Here is a 19848-nt window from a genome sequence, read left to right as displayed (position 1 = left end):
GGCGGACGCCTGCGATTCCTGCCCTTGTGACTAGGGTCCACTTTGGCGGCCGCTTCCTGGGGCGGCCCAGCCTGGATGGGCCAGGCTGCTCCTCGGGCGATCGGGATGGCGTGGTGCCACCCTGCTCTGCCCGTTGCCCACCAGATGCACCTGGGACGGCGGGGGGGGGGGGGGGGGGGAGAGAAAGAGAGTCCGAGGTATTGCGGTATTTCGAGACCTCCCCTGCAGGGGGACCCGGAACGGGCCCCAGCACCTCCGCCTCCCTCAGGGTGCCCGATGGCCCCCGCAGCTCTCCATGGGATGGGGGTGCGAGCGGATCCAACATAGAGGCACCCCTGGCATGTGGCGCTGCCAGTCCTGGGTGCCCGCCCTGGTATCGACAAGGGTCTGCAAGTTTGCAGCCATGTAGCTCAGGGAGTTGGCTATCCCTGTCTGTGTCTGGGCGACGCCGGCCAGCACCTGGGCAATGACGCCGATATACTCAGCCATGGACCGCTGTGACTGGGCCACGGTGGTGAGCGCTGCTGCGATCTGCAGCTGGCTCTGGCTAATAGCTGCCTGTGAGAGGGCAGCCATGTCCTGGGCCACGGACGCCGCCTGCACGGCAAGCCCGAGGCCTTGCATACTGCGACCCATGTCCAACACTGTCGCAACCATTGCCTCCACCGCGGACACAACACGTGTGGTTTCGGCCTCCGTGACAAGCACGACTGGCACCACTCCCTGCTCCTGCATGCGGTTGGACTCTTCCACCTGCGTCTGCCCCGTCACTTGTCCCTGACTGCATCGGATCTATAGGTGGGTGTGGGAACTGCAGGAACCCAGGATCTGTCTGGGTGACAGCTGGTTGCTGGGGCCGGTCTGCCCTCCGACCGTCCTGCCCCTCCTACCTCCACCTGCTGTACCGGGACGGCTATGTGGTGCACACCTGTGAGTGTCCCAGAAGCCTTATTGCTAAGGTGACCAACCGAGATGAGTGCCTCTGCGATGGTGGAGGGTATAGGAGATAGCAGTGGCGTTATGTGGAGGTCTTCATTGGACTCTAGGTCCGGGGTCCCCGGGGATGGCGTGGCCTGTCCGTCCATCCCGTGTGTGTGGGTGTCCTGGGCGTCCATCCCCTGTGTGTGGGTGTCCTGGGCGTCCATCCCGTGTGTGGGTGTCCTGGGCGTCCGTCCCGTGTTTGGGTGTCCTGGGCGTCCGTCCCGTGTGTGGGTGTCCTGGGCGTCCGTCCCCTGCGTGTGGGTGTCCTGTCCGTCAATCCTCTGCGTGTGGGTGTCCTGTCCGTCCATCCCCTGCGTGTGGGTGTCCTGTCCGTCCATCCCCTGCGTGTGGGTGTCCTGTCCGTCCATCCCCAGCATGTGGGTGTCCTGTCCGTCCATCCCCTGTGTTTGGGTGTCCTGTCCGCCATCCCCTGTGTGTGGGTGTCCTGTCCGTCCATCCCCTGCGTGTGGGTGTCCTGTCCGTCCATCCCCTGCGTGTGGGTGTCCTGTCCGTCCATCCCCTGCGTGTGGGTGTCCTGTCCGTCCATCCCCTGCGTGTGCGTGTCCTGGGCGTCCACCTCCTGCATTTGGGTGTCCTGGGCGTCCATCCCCTGGTGTGTGGGTGTCCCGTCCATCCATCCCCTGGTGTGTGGGTGTCCTGAGCGTCCGTCCGTGTCCTGGGTTGGTGTGTCATGTGTGCCCGTCTCATTGGTGTAGGACCCGTGTCGTGGTGTCCAGCCCGTCTGCGCCCTGTGTCTCCGACCCGGCGTTGTGGCATTGTGACTCGACTGGGACAGGGGGGGGCTGTTGCTGTGGCTGCCCTCCCCGTCGCTGGATGAGTCCCTAGGGTGTTGTCGCCTTTGCACTGGATGGGGGCAGGCTACGCCTGATGGCCCGGGTTGATCCCTGCCTTGTGGCCGCACTGGCATCGGCTGGGGGTGGACTGCATCCGCTGGGACGGGTCGAGCACCGGGTGGTCCTGCAAGACACAATACAGTATGCATGGTTAGGCATGCAGACGGGGCTCGGCAGAAAGAGGCGGGGTGGGGGGGTGGGAGAAGGCAGGGGGGGGGCTCACACTTGATGGTGCGCCATCGATCTCGGCATCGGCAACCTCCCGGTCCTCGGGTCCGCCTGCGAGATCCAGTGCCCTCTGTTCATGCACAATTAGGGGCGCAATTCAGGTGGACCCCCTCCGGTCCTGACACGCTCCCGGTTCTTATGGGCGCGCTTGTCCTGGGAGGGGAGGGGGGGGGTTGGGTGTATGTTGGCATAGGTTCATGGTCATCATGCCAATGCCAATGCAGCTGGCATGGGTGGGTGGGTGTAGCCATGTGGGTCACAGCTGGGGTTGTACCAACCCCCCATGCGGAGGGGGGGGGGGTGGTGCCACGTGTGGGCGTTGGGGGGTTGGTGCCATGGGCACAGTGGGGGGTACTTACCCTGGCTGCCCTGACTAGGTCGTTGAGCTTCTTGTGGCACTGGCTGCCTGTCCTGGGTGTTATGCCGACGGCGCTGACAGCTTCTCCCACCTCCCTCCACAGACGCCGGGTGGTGTTAGCTGCGACCCTGCGGCCGTGTCCGGGGTGCAGGGCATCCCTCCTTTGCTCCACGGCGTCCAGCATATCCATGTCACGGTCCTGGAACTTTGGTGTTGCGCAGCGAGCGGCCATCTTCCCACATTGGCCCGTGTGTGTGCGGGTGGCGTCTATTTCAGAGCGACGCGGCGAGGCACCAATTACGCTGTGCACGTCTGTGACGCCATTCCGGGCCATGCGTCACGCTTCCTGTGATGCCCGTGCTGGCCCCTTCCGTGGCGCAGAATATGCGCACTTTTGATTGGGACGACGCCGGCGTCGCTCGCGCCGGTTCTGACGCCGGCGTCAACACTTGACCGCGATATCGGAGAATCCCGGCCCAGATGTCTGCTATCTTGAAAAAATTCCAGGGGAACAGTCATTCCCTGCAGATTTGGTGCAACAAATGGGACATTCTGCATTGTTACAAAGAATAGAGGACTCAATGATACCTGGATTTCAAAATGGTCTAGGCACTGGACACAGGCCACATTACAATGAAAGTGTCATAGACATTAAGAATTGGGATGGAAGCAACTTTAGAAGACACAGCAGAAGACAGAATTGGAACAGCGATAATCAATGACTGAATCCCAGAAATACCCAAGGAACAGCGATTAGATACTTCAGGTGTAACAATGTATCGTTGAGATAAACTGCCCGAAGCAGGGGTCTTGAAATTACACATGAAACCGAGAATTCAGGGGCAAAAGGTGAAGATGATGATGAATCAGAACAAACTGTACTAGTCACAAGGAGTTTCAGTCCTGTGATTAATATGCTGGTCATACTCATTAAACTACACTATTCTAGGTAGTGCTTGCACTTTGGCACAATACATGGAAACAGATTGTTAAAATATTGTTCCGATTCACTTGAGGATCGATGAAAGGTTGAGGAGTTTAAATGTTTAGTGATGACAACACATTGAGCTCACTAAAAAGTTGTAATTTCATGGCTGGATTAAGACACTATCTGCACTGATGTAGTCTCTCATACTTTTGCTGTTGGGTAAACCTTCTATGAAAAAGACACAAATTAAACTTGACATGAAGCATGATAAGGCAATTACTTTAGGAAAGTCAGTGGATCTTACCAATGCAGAACATTACTGTAGTCCCTTAATAAGACCTGATGTTACTCGTCGAGTGTTAGACAAACATAAGACTTCAAGTGGTTAGAAGCAGAGAGAAAAGAAAATCAAATGGTCTTAATTTTACAGAAACAATTTTCTCACCCTATTTGTCAAAAGTCAAAATTATCTGCTAAAGGATGCAGGTATGGTTGATAAAGAACTTACAAGATAAAAAAAGATTAGTGAGAAGTCTGAAATCAATAAAGCAGGATGGAGGATGCACCGTAAGCCATTCATTGACCTGTTACTGGAAACAGATATTGCCATGGATCGAATGGTATTGGACAAAGTCAAAAATATTTGCATTTTATATTTTAGACTGGACTTTAGTCTTTCTACAATAGTGCATAGTTAGTGCAAAAGATAAAATCATAGAGAAATCAATAAAGACTAGACTTCGGGCACCAACTAAGTTTTTGACAGATAATGGATTGAATTATGACGAGTTTAGCAACACGAGTTAAAACATGAATATTATGATCATGAATACGGTAAGTATTTTCAGCAATGGATTCGGAAATAAATCATGCAATGTTCAATCAAGTGCTACATAAAAGCTTAGTTGATCAGACAGCCAACAGATTGGCAACCACATACAAATAATTTGCTTCAGATGGCTTCAAGATATAGCCCCTATAAATGGATCAATGATTGAAATCCCAAATTGTTTTTTGTGCTGTGTGATGGTCCTCATGTTCTAGAAGGTACTACAATTAGTTACAATAATAATCTTTATTATTGTCACAAGTAGGCTTACATTAACACTGCAATGAAGTTACTGTGAAAATCCCCTGGTCGCCAAACTCCAGCACCTGTTCAGGTACACAGAGGGAGAATTCACAATGTCCAATTCATCTAACAGCACGTCTTTCAGGACTTGTGGGAGGAAACCGGAGCACCCGGAGGAAACCCACGCAGACTGGGGAGAACGTGCAGACTCGGTACAGACAGTGACCCAAGCGGGAATCGAACCGGGGACCCTGCCGCTGTTAAGCAACAGTGCTAACCGCTGCTACCATGCCGCTCATATCAATCTTTTCTGCACATTTGACATTTGAATGCTTTACATGGATTTACATTGCAGAAGGAGGCCTTCCAGCCCATCGAGTCTGCAAAGGCCCTTGGAAGAGACACCCCACTTAAGCCCAGACCTCCACCCTATCCCGTAACCCAAACTAACCATTTTGGACATTAAGAGCAATTTAGCACATCCAATTCACCTAACCTGCGCATCTTTGGACTGTGGGAGGAAACCAGAGCACCCGGAGGAAACCCACGCAGACACGGGGAGAAAGTGCAGACTCTGCACAGACAGTGACCCAAGCCGGGAATCGAACCTGGGATCCTGGAGTTTTGAAGCAACAGTGCTAACCACTGTGCTACCGTGCCGCCACTCTGCCGTCTCTATACCATAAAAACTTTCATGATATTGGACACTACTATAAAATTTCTCTTAACGTTCCCTGCTCTAAGGCCACATGCCCCACCTTCTTCAGTTCTCCAAATAACAGAGGTACCATTCTGGTAAGCCACCTTTGCACCATTCCTAACAACTCTTTTCTAAAGTGACTGACCCAGATGTTGGTACAAAATGCCAGCTGAGACATAATGGGCACGATTTAACGGAATCTTTCCAAAGTGTCATTTTAGGCAGGTTTGTCTGGGTGTTTCTCTCCGGCTCTGTCGGCGAGTTTCCCACCGCTATCTAATCACACTTCGTCATAGTCACTTTGTCGCACCCTGGGGATTTGCTCCCTGGGCTAGCCCCACCACTATCTAACCACATTTAGTATCTTAGTCGCACCCTGGTGAGTTTCTGCCTGGGCTAGCCCACACTTACAATTTTTTTTATCATCACTGGACAGCTGGACTTGGCCAGACCTGCTCCTCAGATTGGAGCACCATTTTGAGGGGTTCCCGAGTGAACTCGAGGGTCCCCCACACCACCTGCCGTGGGCAATGTCGCCCAGGGCCATTGCCCCATCCCCCCAAGTGAGCACACCCGCTATGGGGTCGCTGAAGGCCCCCACCTTTCAGGCCTTTTCTTTGCCCCCCTTCTGACCCTTTACAGTGCCACCCTGGCCCCTGGGTGGTCAGGGACAGGGCAGGGTGGTACCCTGGCTCTCCCCCAACATCCAGGCCCAATTCGAACTGGCTTTCAGTCCTAGACTAATTTTGCTGCCACAGTTTTCGAATTGTTTCAAGACAATAACCTGAGATGTCAGCAACAATGCAAGAAGCACTTTGCTGTTTTTGATGAACTTCAGCATACAAAACATGGGGCGAGATTCTCCACTCCCGCGCCAGTTGGGAGAATCGCCTGGGCCGCCAAAATTTCCCGGGCCGCCGGTCCGACGCCCTCCCGCGATTCTCCCAAGCGGCGGGAACGACCCCGTCGAGTTCCATGGGCCGCAGGCCGGAGACACCCAAAATGGCGATTCTCCGGCACCCCCGCTATTCTCAGGTCCGGATGGGCCGAGCGGCCAGGCCAAAACGGGGGGTTCCCCCCAGCGCCGTCCATACCTGATCGCTGCCATCAGGAACAGCGCGGGAACACTGGGGGAGGGGGGGGGGGGTCCTGCACTGGGGCGTACCTCAAATGTGGGATGGCCCGCGATCGGTGCCCACCGATCGTCGGGCTGTCCTCTCTGAAGGAGGACCTCCTTCCTTCCGCGGCCCAGCAAGATCCGTCCGCCATCTTCTTGCGGGGCGGACTCGGAGAGGACGGCAACCACGTATGCGTGGGTGACGCCAGTTATGCGGCGCCGGCCGCGTCATGTATGCGGCGCCGCCTTTAGGTGGCGACAATGCCTGGCGCGTGTAGATGACGCGGCCCCGATCCTAGCCCATTATCGGGCCCTAAATCGGTCGGGATAGGGGCCGTTTCGCGCCGTCGTGAACCTCAACGGCGTTCACGACAGCGTGGGCACTTCGGCGCGTGAGTGGAAAATCCCACCCAAGGAGTTTTCAATTATAACAGTAAACTACTGCAGTTGATGAAATTTGAAACCATAACAGAAAATGTGGGGAGGGGGGGTGGGGGGTATTAACAGAGATACAGAGATGTTGTGGACAAAAAGGCAAAGGGAATGTAAATGGTAGATGATCATGGCTAAGAAGGGTGCTGATAGTGATACATTAAGAGATCAGAATGTGTTAATGCCGGAACTAAGGTGAGCAGTGTGTCAAAGGAAAACCCTTCACGCGCCGAAGTGCCCACGCTGTCGTGAACGCCGTCGAGGTTCACGACGGCGCGAAACGGCCCCTATCCCGACCGATTTAGGGCCCGATAATGGGCTAGGATCGGGGCCGCGTCATCTACACGCGCCAGGCCTTGTCGCCGCATAAAGGCGGCGCCGCATACATGACGCGGCCGGCGCCGCATAACTGGCGTCACCCACGCATACGTGGTTGCCGTCCTCTCCAAAAAACGGATGGCCGTGTTGGGATGAGGTGGGGATGGGGAGATGGTGATCATGGGAAAACAAGATGGAAAGCTGGATGAAAACATGAATCAATGAAAGAAATTAAAGTAAAATGATAGAAGTAAAAATGGAGTGAAGGTGGAGGAGAGAGTTCATAGTTAAAAGTTGTTGAACTCAATGTTGTCCCTAATCAGAAGATGAGGTGTCGTTCCCCCAGTTTGCGCTGGGCTTCACTGGAACATTGCAGCATGCCAAGGACGGACATGTGAGCAGGACAGTGAGTTGAAATGGCAACAACAGGAAGGTCAGGGTCCTGCCTGTAGATGGACCTGAGGTGTTCTGAAGAGTGACAGTTTTAGAATATGAATGGGTTAATATCCAAACTGCAGTTGTAACACCAAATCCATGTCATCTCAGATTACCCCAACTTTATCAAAAAGATTAAAATAATTTTAGCAACACATCAAGTGGAGATTCTTCAATTAACAATGTCCAACAGCATGCAATCCGCCACTTGATCTCCCTACAAGGGTAGGTTTAGCTCAGTGGGCTAGACAGCTGGTTTGGGATGCAGAACAAGACCAGCAACGTGGGTTCAATTCTCGTACCAGTTGAGAATTCTGAATTCTCCCTCAGTGTACCCGAACAAGCCAAAATGTGGTGACTACGGGCTTTTCACAGTAACATCTTTGCAGTGTTAATCTAAGCCCACTTGTGACAATAAAGATTATTTACACCACCATGGAGATGCGACAAATGGTCGGCAGATCTTTTGTTTATACGGAGAGACGGAAAATCAAGGGTCACACCAGCCAACCTCCATACAGTTTCTTTTGCCAATCAGGCCAACAGTATTTTGCAATTGCCATGTACAAACAAGAAAAAAAGTGTGGAGAAAATACCTCATTAGAAAGAGAAAATGGTTACAGTCAAGCCAATCTGTAGTGCAAGACATTGCATAAACTATATTTAGTTGGATAATCAGAGTGAACAAACGGCAATGGAAAATAATCCCGCTGCTCGCAGAACCAGACTTTACCCAGACATTACTTTAATGTCTGGATTGCCACATCTTATATAACAGCAGGAAGCTGCAACAAGTAGCATTCATTAGCAGTATTCACTGCGAAACAACATGGGAAAAGAAATCTTGCAAGAAAAAGAACAAATACTCCTTACGCTGCACTTGTTGAAGTCAGATAGCAAGGGCAATAAAAGATTATAGAATCATAGAATTTACAGTGCAGAAGGAATTAACTATGCCAGCCACCTTCGGCAATGTAGGAAAGTAGTGTTAGAACAAGAACTATACCTACTTCATTTCAGTTGTAGACAGAAAATTAAAATTAAAATGTGACTTGTACACAAATGCTGATCTCCAAGTTGGAAACTTAATTCGACAGTGGTGAACTTTTTTTCCTCCAGAAAGGCATTACTACATCCTGCTGACTCTAATTAGTAGTTATTATAAACTGTTAACTAACACAAATTAATAACACTTTTACGAAGCCAAAACATTGTATGTTAACAATTTATATTAAAGCAGAAAATTACCTTTTTTAAAGTTGTTTAAAGGCAAATATCATTTTTCTGTGCTTACCCTCTTAAGTTTTCATATGTTTAGAAATTCAATATGTACAGTCCATCAGTACATACAAAACTGATCAACACTAACCATAACTTACCACCTAATATTGGTTGGTCAAACATAAAATAAACTGTATCTTATACTCTGCTTTCAGTTACTTACAATGGTATATAACAAACAAACACAAAGTATTAGAAAATTAATTAATTTTTCTTACTTTACAACTGCAACTAGCATTAGAAAACTCTTTATAAATGTAAATATTTACATCTGAGCATATTCTTTATGTCCAGCTCCACAACAAGTAAAGCACAATAGTTTCTCTTACCCGATTGTCAATGGAAATATGCTCCATGTACGGTGAAGTCTTCACAAAATGCTCTTGGCACAGATTACAACACATGGACTTTAGAAAGACGCTGCTTAATACCAATGCATGACCTTTCTAAGATGTTAAATGAAGAAGTATTTCTGTTCGATACGAGCCCATCATTTCCCTGGTTCCTCCCTTCCGTGTTCTCTGTCTCTGCAGACTAAATGCTTTTCCTCCAGCTGCCCACTGCCTCAGCATGTTAAATGCCCCCAGGCTGCACAGCAATGTTGCACCAGCACGCTCAGTAAAGAAAACCATTAACAGAGAAATATATTCAGTCAAAAAGGAATTTTTTATTCTTTGATTGCAACATAAGCCTGACAACCAAGAGGCGGGGAAGAAAAATCAAATTTTCTGATTTTGCAACATACAGATTAATTTTGGTGCTCATCAGTAAACTAAAATCTTCTGGTATAAACGTGAAATAAGTTATAATATTAAAGACTTATTGGTTTGGGTATTCATTCAAATATAGCTCCCCTTATTAGTCCAATTAATGTTTAGCCAGGTCAAAACTAGTATAATCATCCTCTTTCCAAAAAATAAGCAGATCATAAGACAATATTGGACTAGATGGTTAAATAGAGGCTGTATAATAATGCATTTCATGTTTACATTTCAGTAACTCGGCAAAATGCAGCTTAATGGCCTAGATTTTGTGACAGTAATAAGTGAAACTAATAGTATTCAATGTCATTATTCCATGTCAACTGACAGCAGCCTCCCAGCACGTGTATGTACAAGATAATGCTGTTCTGCAAGTGTTGTCTCTGGTTTAACACTCCTCTAGTGGTGCTGTGTCAAGGTCCCCTCCACAACACTACAATTCCTAAGTAATCGGTGAATTGATGAAAATTTACACTTTTACGCTGTTAGCCTCACTGTAATAACCCTTCAAAAAGTTACATATTGCTAAAGGAGGTGTAAGTGGGCAGCACGATAGCATAGTGTTTAGCACTATGGCTTTGTAGCGCCAGGGTCCCGGGTTCGATTCCTGGCTTGGGTCACTGTCTGTGCGGAGTCTGCATGTTCTCCCCGTGTCTGGGTGGGTTTCCTCCGGGTGCTCCGGTTTCCTCCCACAAGTCTCAAAAGAAGTGCTGTTAGGTAATTTGGACATTCTGAATTCTCCCTCTGTGTACCCGAACAGGCGACGGAATGTGGCGACTTGGGGCTTTTCACAGTAACTTCATTGCAGTGTTAACGTAAGTCTACTTGTGACAATAAAGATTATAATAAAGTGAAATTTTAAACATAGTAACTTCATAATTATTCATAAACATCCTCACCGGTCCTGAAAAGGTCATTTTATATTTACAGAATGGCAGAGTTCTTCATTAGGATTAAAAAAGCCACTTTTCGTCATAAAATATTTTTTATTCAGAATCATTTTAGCATCTGTGCGTGTGTATGTGTGTGCATGCACATATGTTGGAGTATTTTTACAAATGGATAGAGGCCCATCGAGTCTGCACCGATCCTCTGAAAGAGCACCCTACCTAGACCCACTCCCCTGCCCTATCCCCATAACCCCACCCAACCTGCACAACTTTGGATATTATGGGGCAATTCAGCATGGTCAATCTACCTAACCTGCACATCGTTGGACTGTAGGAGGAAACTGGAACACGGGGAGAATGTGGAAACTCCACAGTCACTCAAGCTAGAATTGAAACCGGGTCCCTGGCACTGTGAAACAGAAGTGCTCACCTCTGTGTCACTGTACTGCCAGAATACAAGTGTGTGTGTGTGTGTATACATGGGTTTTCAGAACTTATTTAAAAAAAATAAGTTTTGTTTTATAATAAACCAATCATTTAGAGTTTATTGAAAGAAGCCTAGTTAAAGTCTCTCTTACTCTGGGTCTAACAGCATGATAGTATATAATTGGCCATTTTGGTGAGTGAATTAAACTTTTAAATGAATAGTGTGACCTGTAGAGTAGTGGGGCTAGAGAAACTGTGCACTCCTCCCATCCCAGTTGTAATAGAAGTGAAGGCATTCAGTATTTTTAACTTCCACTTTATTGTCTCCATTCTGTGACAATAGCTCAATAACGCACAGTATGGCACTAGGCATAATTGCTTCAAACACCAGGCTCGGCAAAGCAATGGGCTTTGGCAGACCCCAATTTCAATGTTGCCTCCCGTTGGAATCGAGGCACAAGCCCAGACACAACCGACCACACACATTTGTGTAATCCAGAACCTGTTGCGAATGAGCAATCCTGAATTACAAGATCTCTCTTACAAGGTCACAACTGAGGCCGAATTTGACTAAAAATTTGTAACTCCTGTACTATCAAGTCACAACATGCCTCATTCTTAAAACTCTATTTGAGTTCGACAGGCTGGATGTTGAAAGGATGCTTACCCATGTGGAAGAGACTAAAACTAGTGGACATTGTTTAAAAATAAGGCATCTCAAATTTAAGATGGAGGTGAGAAGAAACTTTGTCCCGCAGAGGATTGGGAACCTTTGGAACTCTCTTCCCAGAGCAGCGGAGGCAGAATCAATGAATATGAACAGTAAGAAGTCTTACAACACCAGGTTAAAGTCCAACAGATTTGTTTCGAATCACTGCTCCATCCTCAGGTGAATGAAGAGGTGGGTTCCAGAAACAAAAAAAAAAAACAAAAAAAAAAAAAAAAATATATATATATATATATATATATATATTATATATATAGACAAAGTCAAGGATGCAATACGATACTTTGAATGCATCTTTGTATTGCATCTTTGACGTTGTATATATATATATATATATATATATATATATATATATATATATATATATATTATATATATATATGTTTCTGGAACCTACCTCTTCATTCACCTGAGGAAGGAGCAGTGCTCCGAAAGCTAGTGATTTGAAACAAACCTGTTGGACTTTAACCTGGTGTTGTAAGACTTCGTACTGTGCTCACCCCAGTCCAACGCCGGCATCTCCACATCATGAATATGAAGGCAGAGGTAGATAGAGTCTTCACTAATAATGGAGTCAAAGGTTATCGGGGATAGGCAGAATGTGGAGTGTTGGCCACAATCAGATCTTATTGAATAGGGGTGCAGGCTCGAGGGGCCGAATGGTCTACTCCTGTATGTAATCCGCATGTGCTTATGCTGACAAGAAGGAATTTTTAATTTTTGGACCACATTCACAGCTGGCAATAAGCAGAGCAAAGCACATTTGTGAGAAACTAAACTCATATAAATAAATAAAACTGCCGCTTCTGATCTTGCGTGTTTATTGCACGTCTGGGACTAAACAGAAAATGTCAGAAAAATAAGGTTTTTGACGGATCGTTCAGCAGCTTTACCCGATTACCCGAAAAACACCACCCAATCCCAAAATGCAGTCTGAGTATTTATTTTACCTTCTCTTCTGGAGATAAACAAGTAATAAAAAGACAAATTGCAATTGGCAGCAAGAGATTTAGCAAGAAACATTTGACAAGGTATGCAAAAGATTTGCCACAGAAGTTATTATTTCAAAAGCAAGATACTTCAGTACATTGAAAGGTTTATTTTAGGGACAGACTATTTCTCTTGCGGATATGGTCAGTTTGCTTCATCCAGGTTTTTTGTTTAGGATTTATTTCAAAATGTCTAAATTGGAACACTGGTGACATATTGTTAAAGTCCTCAATGAAAAGAATTGTGCTCTAAATGAGACAGCTTTGGTGAATGTAGCACATGACATGAAAGAACATAATCCAAAGTGTCCAGCACAAATCAGGAAGAACGGGTTAAAGTTAAATAGAACATTTTCAGTTCCAAGACCACCAAACTGCGACTTTATATGTGCTATATAACCATATAATTTACATTGCAGAAAGAGGCCATTCAGCCCATCGAATCTGCACCGGCCTTGGACCTTACTTAAGCCTACACCTCCACCCAATCCCCGCAACTCTGTAACCCCACCTAATCTTTTTGGACACTGAGGGCAATTTAAAATGGCCAATCCACCTAACCTGCACATCTTTGGACAGTGGGAGGAAACCGGAGCACCCGGAGGAAACCCACGCAGACACGGGGAGAACGTGCAGACTCCGCACAGACAGTGACCCAAGCCGCGAATCGAACCTGAGACACTGGAGCTGTGAAGCAACAGCGCTAACCACCTTGGTACCGTGCCGCCCTAATTGGGAACCAGTGGCCGGTTTGACCACCAAAAGCTGCCAGACAACACACGGACCAAGGCATTTTTAAAAACCTTTTTGTGTCAAGCCTTTGCCGCGCCAGGCTACCCTCCCTTCTCAGGTGTGAAATTGTGCTAATCTCCACACCGTCCCAAAATCCCGTGGGAACCAACTAAACTGCTTATATCCTTGATTTGTCTCAGCTTGCCTGATTTGTGTCTGCCAGCAGACAGCCAGTCACCATTCAAGCCTGGCCGCTACCTGATTGGATGTTAATGAGAGCCGCCAATCAAAATTGTCAGAGACCCCAAAATGGGAAGCTCTGTCTCCCCCAGAGCATTTTACATACATGATTTAAAATTTGCACTATTGTCAATATAATTCACGCTTGCATTGAGCCACAAGAGTTCTCTGGACCATGGAATTTTTAAACTTACCTCCAAGTCATCCAAGGACCGGGTTATGCTGAAACGTTTTGATCTTCCATATGACCTCCTAACAGAAGAACGTTGGGAAGCTTGTGGAAATCCAAGAGAAATTCCAGAAAACCTTGTGCCCTGAAAAATGAAAATGTGACATCAATTTTGTACAGTAATTTGAGCCATTGTAAAGAAAACTTGCATAAAAGAGGAAAATTGTATTGCATGCTGCATTAAACAGATCAGGAACATGCAAATGTAAAAGCAAAATACTGCAGAGAGAGAAATGGAGTTAATGACAATAACCTTTCAAAACTGGGAATAGTTAGAAATGTAATCGGCTTTTAAGCAAGTGAAATGGGGGAAAGAGTAGAAAGAGAACAAAAGCGAAAGTCTGTAATAAGATATAAGAAAGTAGAGACTACATGACCGAAGAGCTGGTTGTGCATGGTGATAGGGAGTGATAATTTTCTGTTTTTATATCTAAATTCAATCCCGAATTGTCCTAAATTTCACAAGCTCAATCTGAAAGTTGACTGATCCAATTCCGGGTTTGGGAAGGGAAAAAAAAAAAAAAAACTGGTCACGGTTTCCTTTTCTGACAAGGTTCTTTATAAGCATCAGCCTTGCCACAGCTCTGATCTCGAGTAAGAGAGTCATGGGTTCAAGGCCCACTCCAGAGGTTTGGACCTTATTCGTAGTGATCAGGATATTGAACTTGACGATCAGCCAGGGGCAGCATGGTAGCATTGTGGATAGCACAATTGCTTCACAGCTCCAGGGTCCCAGGTTCGATTCCGGCTTGGGTCACTGTCTGTGCGGAGTCTGCACATCCTCCCCGTGTGTGCGTGGGTTTCCTCCGGGTGCTCCGGTTTCCTCCCACAGTCCAAAGATGTGCAGGCTAGGTGGATTGGCCATGATGAATTGCCCTTAGTGTCCAAAATTGCCCTTGGGGTTGGGTGGGGTTACTGGGTTATGGGGATAGGGTGGAGGTGTGGACCTTGGGTAGGGTGCTCTTTCCAAGAGCCGGTGCAGACTCGATGGGCCGAATGGCCTCCTTCTGCACTGTAAAGTCTATGATAATCTATGATGAATGATGGAGCAGGCTCGAAGGGCCGAATGGCCTCCTCCTGCTTCTATTTTCTCTGTTTCTATATTTAATGGAGGGATACAGGGATAAGGGGAAAATTAAGAAGTTGTTCCTAAAGTGCAAAATAGACCTAGCATAGTGTTAAATAGAAAATGAGAAATATTAGCATAAGTGTCAAGCATTTCTCTAAATATATAGAGTTCATGGAAAGTGATAATTAGCTGAGGAAGTTGAGCACTACAGGTCATTGAATTTGAACAGGTATCATGGAAGAGTATTTAAAGTCAGCAAAATAGGTCACGTTTTACCAGGGCCTGATGAAAGGCAAAATTGCAATAATCATATGGACAGCCTTAGGCACTAAAACGAAAAGCACCAGCTTGTACTGAACACTAACTTATTTACATTGTACCAGAGAGGAATTTTCAAAGGCAGATTTGAAATGTTATGATGAAGTTATTCTGTACTGGGGTGGTGGTTGTGATGTGGCTGCTGCAGCAAAATAAGGTGCAGGTTCATACTTGCTACTCCCAATACAGCAAATGTTTAATCTGATCTAAAACTTCGGGACGAAGAGAAAAACATGTGTACACAGACTGGGACAGCAAATGGCAAGTTAAATCCTGCCATTCTTACGTAGTTCAAGGCAAACAGGAGCAGGGGCTAGGAACCCTGTGGCAAGTAACTCACCTCTTAGCTCCCCAAAGCTTGGCCATAATCTCCAAGGTCAGGAGTGTGATGTAATACTCTCCCCTTACCTAGAAGAGTGCAGCTCCAAAAACACTCAAGAAGCTCAACACTATCCAGGAAAAAGCAGCCCTGGCACTCCTTCCACAAACATTCATTCCCTCCACCACCGACGCAGTAGCAGCCATGTGTACCATCTATAAGATGCACTGCCGGAACTCACCAAGGTTCCTTAGGCAGCACCCCTAGACCCACGACCACTATAGCATCTAGAAGGACAAGGGCAGCAGATACCTGGAAACTCCATCATCTGGAAGCTCCCCTCCAAGTCACTCACGCTGACTTGGAAATATAATCGCCGTTCCTTCACTGTCAATGGGACAAAATCTTTTAGGGTACTGATTCCCCTACAGCACTGTGGGTGCGCCTGCACCACAGGACAGCAGCAGTTTAAGAAGACAGCTCACCACCCCCTTCTCAAGAGTAATTAGGCATGGGTAATGAATGCTGGCCTAGCCAGTGAAGCCCATTTCCAGAAAATTAACTTCGAAAACGTAAGAGTCTCCATGAGTCGAGGTTAGTGAAAATTACCTGTACATTATCCCCACTTGGAAGTTTTTTTTAAACATTCATTTACAGGATGTGGGCATCATTGGCTGGATCCCTCAATGGGCGGGATCCAGGTCGCGACACCTCGCAAGATCTCGTCAATCTCGCAAAGCATAACAAGCTTTGTAAATCGTGAGCGGCTTCTCAAGAGATTTACCGGCCCCCGAGGCCGTTAGATCGCATCCTATACTTCAAATATACTTTGGAATTGAAGTCATGAAAGGTGCTTTATAAGTGCAAGACTTTTTTGTTTTTAAAATTGTGATGATGTGGCTTTTCATGTTTGAAAAGTACTTTATTGGCTGTATAGCACTTGAGACATCCTGAGGTTATGAAAGGTGCTATATTTCAAAACAAATAAATTTAGACTAACAAAATCTTTTTTTCCCCAATTAAGGGGCAATTTAGCGTGGCCAGTCCACCTCCCCTGTAAATCTTTTTGGGTTGTGAGGGTGAGACCCACGCAGACATGGGGAGAATGTGCAAACTCCACACGGACAGTGACCCGGGGCTGAGATTGCACACATGTCCTCGGCGCCGTGAGGCAGCAATGCTAACCACTGTGAAAGGTGCTATATAAATGCAAGTTATTTCTTTCTTTTCAAATAAAGCAAGAAATTAAGCAATGCAATAAACACACATCCAGCTCGGAGTGTTCAGAGATGGGGGTGCATTAGAAGGTCTGTACCATAATTGTTTGCCTAAAACAATTTTAATAATTTTAACCCGCAATAACTATCCCTCAATAAAATTAAGCTCCCAGTATAAAATCTAGTTTGGGAAACAGGATTTGATTATTAATAGAGGCTACCTGACCGCCCATGTTTTTTTCACTAATTCTCTTGTACCTTTCAGATTGCAAGGTTGACCAATGAGGAGCGTCGAGCAATCCACGACACAGGAGAGATCATTTGCCGGTGCTGCGGAGGTTTCGTGGGTGGCGTACTTTGATATAGGTACACGCCTTGATTGTACAGTAGCCAAATTTTAGATAACACAAAAATAGGTGGAAAGGCAAGTTGCGAGAGGGGTACAGTTTGCGAAGAGATATTGATAGATTAAGTAAGTGGGCAAAATGTCGGCAAATGGGAGTGTAATGTGGGAAATTGTGAAGTTGTTCATTTTGGAATGGAGAACAAAAGAACAGAGTTTTATTCAGATGGGAATAAACTGCCAACACAAAAGGACTTGGGGGGCTTGTGCACAAAGCACAGAATGTCTTGCTGAAACTGTAGAAGGTACTGATGAGACCACATCTGGAGCACTGTGAGCAGTTTTGGTCCCCTTGTACAAGTAAAGATATTATTTCATTGGAGGCGGTTCAGAGAGGTTCACTAGGATGAGCCCCAGTATGGAAGGATTGTCTTATGAGCAAACATAAAACAGATTGGGACTCTGCTCATTGGTATTTAGAAGATTAAGAGATAATCTCTTGGAGACGTAGAGGATTCTTAAGGGGTTCAACAGGGCAAATGCTGAGAGGATGTTTCCCCACATGGGAGAGTCCAGGATCTGAGGGTTTAATAGTCTCAGAATAAAGTGGTGCCAATTTAATACTGATATGTGGAGGAATTTCTTCTCTCAGAGGGTTGGGAGTCATTGGAACTCCTTGCCACAGAGAGCTGAGAGGGGTGAGTCCCTGTGTATATTTAAGGCTAAGATAGATAGATTCTTGATCAGTAAGGGAATCAAGGATCATGGGGAAAGGGCAGAAAAATGGCCATAGAGAATGTCGAATCAGCCATGAATCTATTGAATGGTGGAGCAGGCTCAAGGGGCCGAATGGCCTACTCCTGTTCCTATTTCTTATGGCCTTATGTAACCAGCTCTCTCATGTACAAGTGCTTTATTTTGATACAAGAGCAAAACATGGCAGATGCTGAAATCTGAAATAAAAAACAAAAATGCTGACATTACGCCGCAGGTCTGGCAACGTCTTGTTAACATTGATGGACTTTCATCCAAACTGGAAATGGTTAGAAATTTAACAGGTAATAAGCAAGTCAACATGATTTTATGAAAGAAAATCATGTTTAACCAAATTATTGAAGTTCTTTGAAGAAGTCACATGCTGTGGATAAAGGAGAACTGGTGGATGTACTGGACTTAGATTGCCAGAAGGCATTTGACAAAAGTGCCACATCAAAGGTTATTTCAGAAAATAAAAGCTCAGGGGTAACATATTGGCATGGGTAAAAGACTGGCCCACTAACAGGAAACAGGATGGGTAACATAAATGGGTCTTTTTCTAGATGGCAGGATGTGACAAGTGGTGTGCCACAGGTACTGGGGCCTCAATTTTTTACAATTTATAGAAATGATTTGGATGAAGGGACCAAAGGTAGAAAATTTGCTGATGATATAAAGACAGATAGCAAGTCGTGAAGGGAATATTAGGGGGCCACAAAGTGACAGAATATTTAAGTGAGTGGGTGAAGGTCTGGCAAATGGAGTACAATATGGAAAAATGTGAAACTGTCCATTTTTAGGAAGGGTAAGAAATTGCAGAGCGGAGATTCTGATGAATCTGGGTGCGCTAGTGCATGAATCACAAAAAGCTAGTATGCAGGTACAGCAGTTATTTGGAAACCTTATAGAATGTTACAAATTGGAATTGATTACAAAAATAAGGAGTTATGTTTCAGTTGCACAGGGAACTGGTGAGACCACACATGGAGTACTGTACTGATCGCCTCATTTAAGGAAGGATGCAAATGCATTGGTAGCAGTTCAGAGAATGCTTACTCAAATAATATCAGGAATGCGTGGGTTGTCTTATGATGAATGATTGGCCAGGTTAGGCTTATATCCACTGGAGTTTTGAAGAGTAAGAGGCAGCTTGATTTCAGGATGGATGTGGAGAGCATATTTCTTCTTGTGAGAGAATCAAGAACCTGGGGTGGGTGTCACTGTTTGAAAATAAGGGGCGGGATTCTCCGATCACCCACCGGGTCGGAGAATCCCGCCCCGCCGCCAGGTGCCGTATTCTCCGGCGCCGTTTTTTGGGCGGGGGCGGGATCACGCCGCGCCGGTCGGGGGCCGTTGTCAGCAGCACTTACACACACCCCCCCCCCCCCCCCCGGAAATTCTCCGAGCCCCGATGGGCAGAGGGGCTGGCGGTTTCTGGCCAGTCCCGCCGGTGTGGATTGGACATGGTCCCACACTGCGGGACTGGCAGGTAAGTTGACTGGTGCGGTACCCCGGGGGGATCCGACCCTGGGGGGAGCCCCCACGGTGGCCTGGCCCGTGATCGGGGCCCACCAATCTGCAGGCAGGCGTGCAGAAGACACTCCTCTGCGCATGCGCTAGAATACGCCGGCCGACCTGCGCACGCACTGGACCACGCCGGCGGTTCTGCACATGCGCTGACTCACGCAGTCCCTTCGGCGCAGGCTGGCGCGGCGCCAACCCCTCCGGCGTCGGCCTAGCCACCAGAAGTGCGGAGAATTCCGCAACATCTGGTCGGCCTGACACCGGAGTGGTTCACACCTTTTTTTACGCCGTCGTCGGGCCATCGCGCGGATTCAGGAGAATCCCACCTAAGGAGTTACCTTAAGACAAGAGGTGAGGAAATATTCTGTGAGGGTCCCAAATCTTAGGTAGACAGATCCGTTATAAGCATGGGAGTTAAGGATCTAAGGTTATGGCGGAGAGATGAGAGGTTGCAATTAGATCAGCTATGATATTATTGAATGGCGAAGCTGGCTCAAGAGGTCAAGCGGCCTATTACTGTCCTAATCCAAATGCTCATATTCTCCTTTAAAATGACACTTTATATGCTTCAGAAGCTGAATTACCCAGCACAGGAACAGATGGC

General features: G+C 46.9%; 1 protein-coding gene across 2 annotated transcripts in view; it reads right to left on the bottom strand.

Annotated features, from left to right (window-relative positions):
- Positions 1-19848, bottom strand: part of rgs12b (regulator of G protein signaling 12b) — a 279570-nt gene that overhangs the window by 197015 nt on the left and 62707 nt on the right. Inside the window, exon 3 of one of the 2 annotated variants that reach the window (XM_072515711.1) lies at positions 13664-13783. In XM_072515711.1, coding sequence (XP_072371812.1) covers positions 13664-13783 — 120 coding nt within the window. Of the gene's footprint in view, positions 1-9033; positions 9207-13663; positions 13784-19848 lie in introns of those variants that run through there. The other variant, XM_072515712.1, reaches the window with a different exon arrangement.

Source organism: Scyliorhinus torazame, chromosome 9 (genome assembly GCF_047496885.1).
Source record: "Scyliorhinus torazame isolate Kashiwa2021f chromosome 9, sScyTor2.1, whole genome shotgun sequence".
NCBI classification, from domain to species: Eukaryota; Metazoa; Chordata; class Chondrichthyes; order Carcharhiniformes; family Scyliorhinidae; genus Scyliorhinus; species Scyliorhinus torazame.
This window is presented reverse-complemented; position numbering and strand designations above follow the sequence as displayed.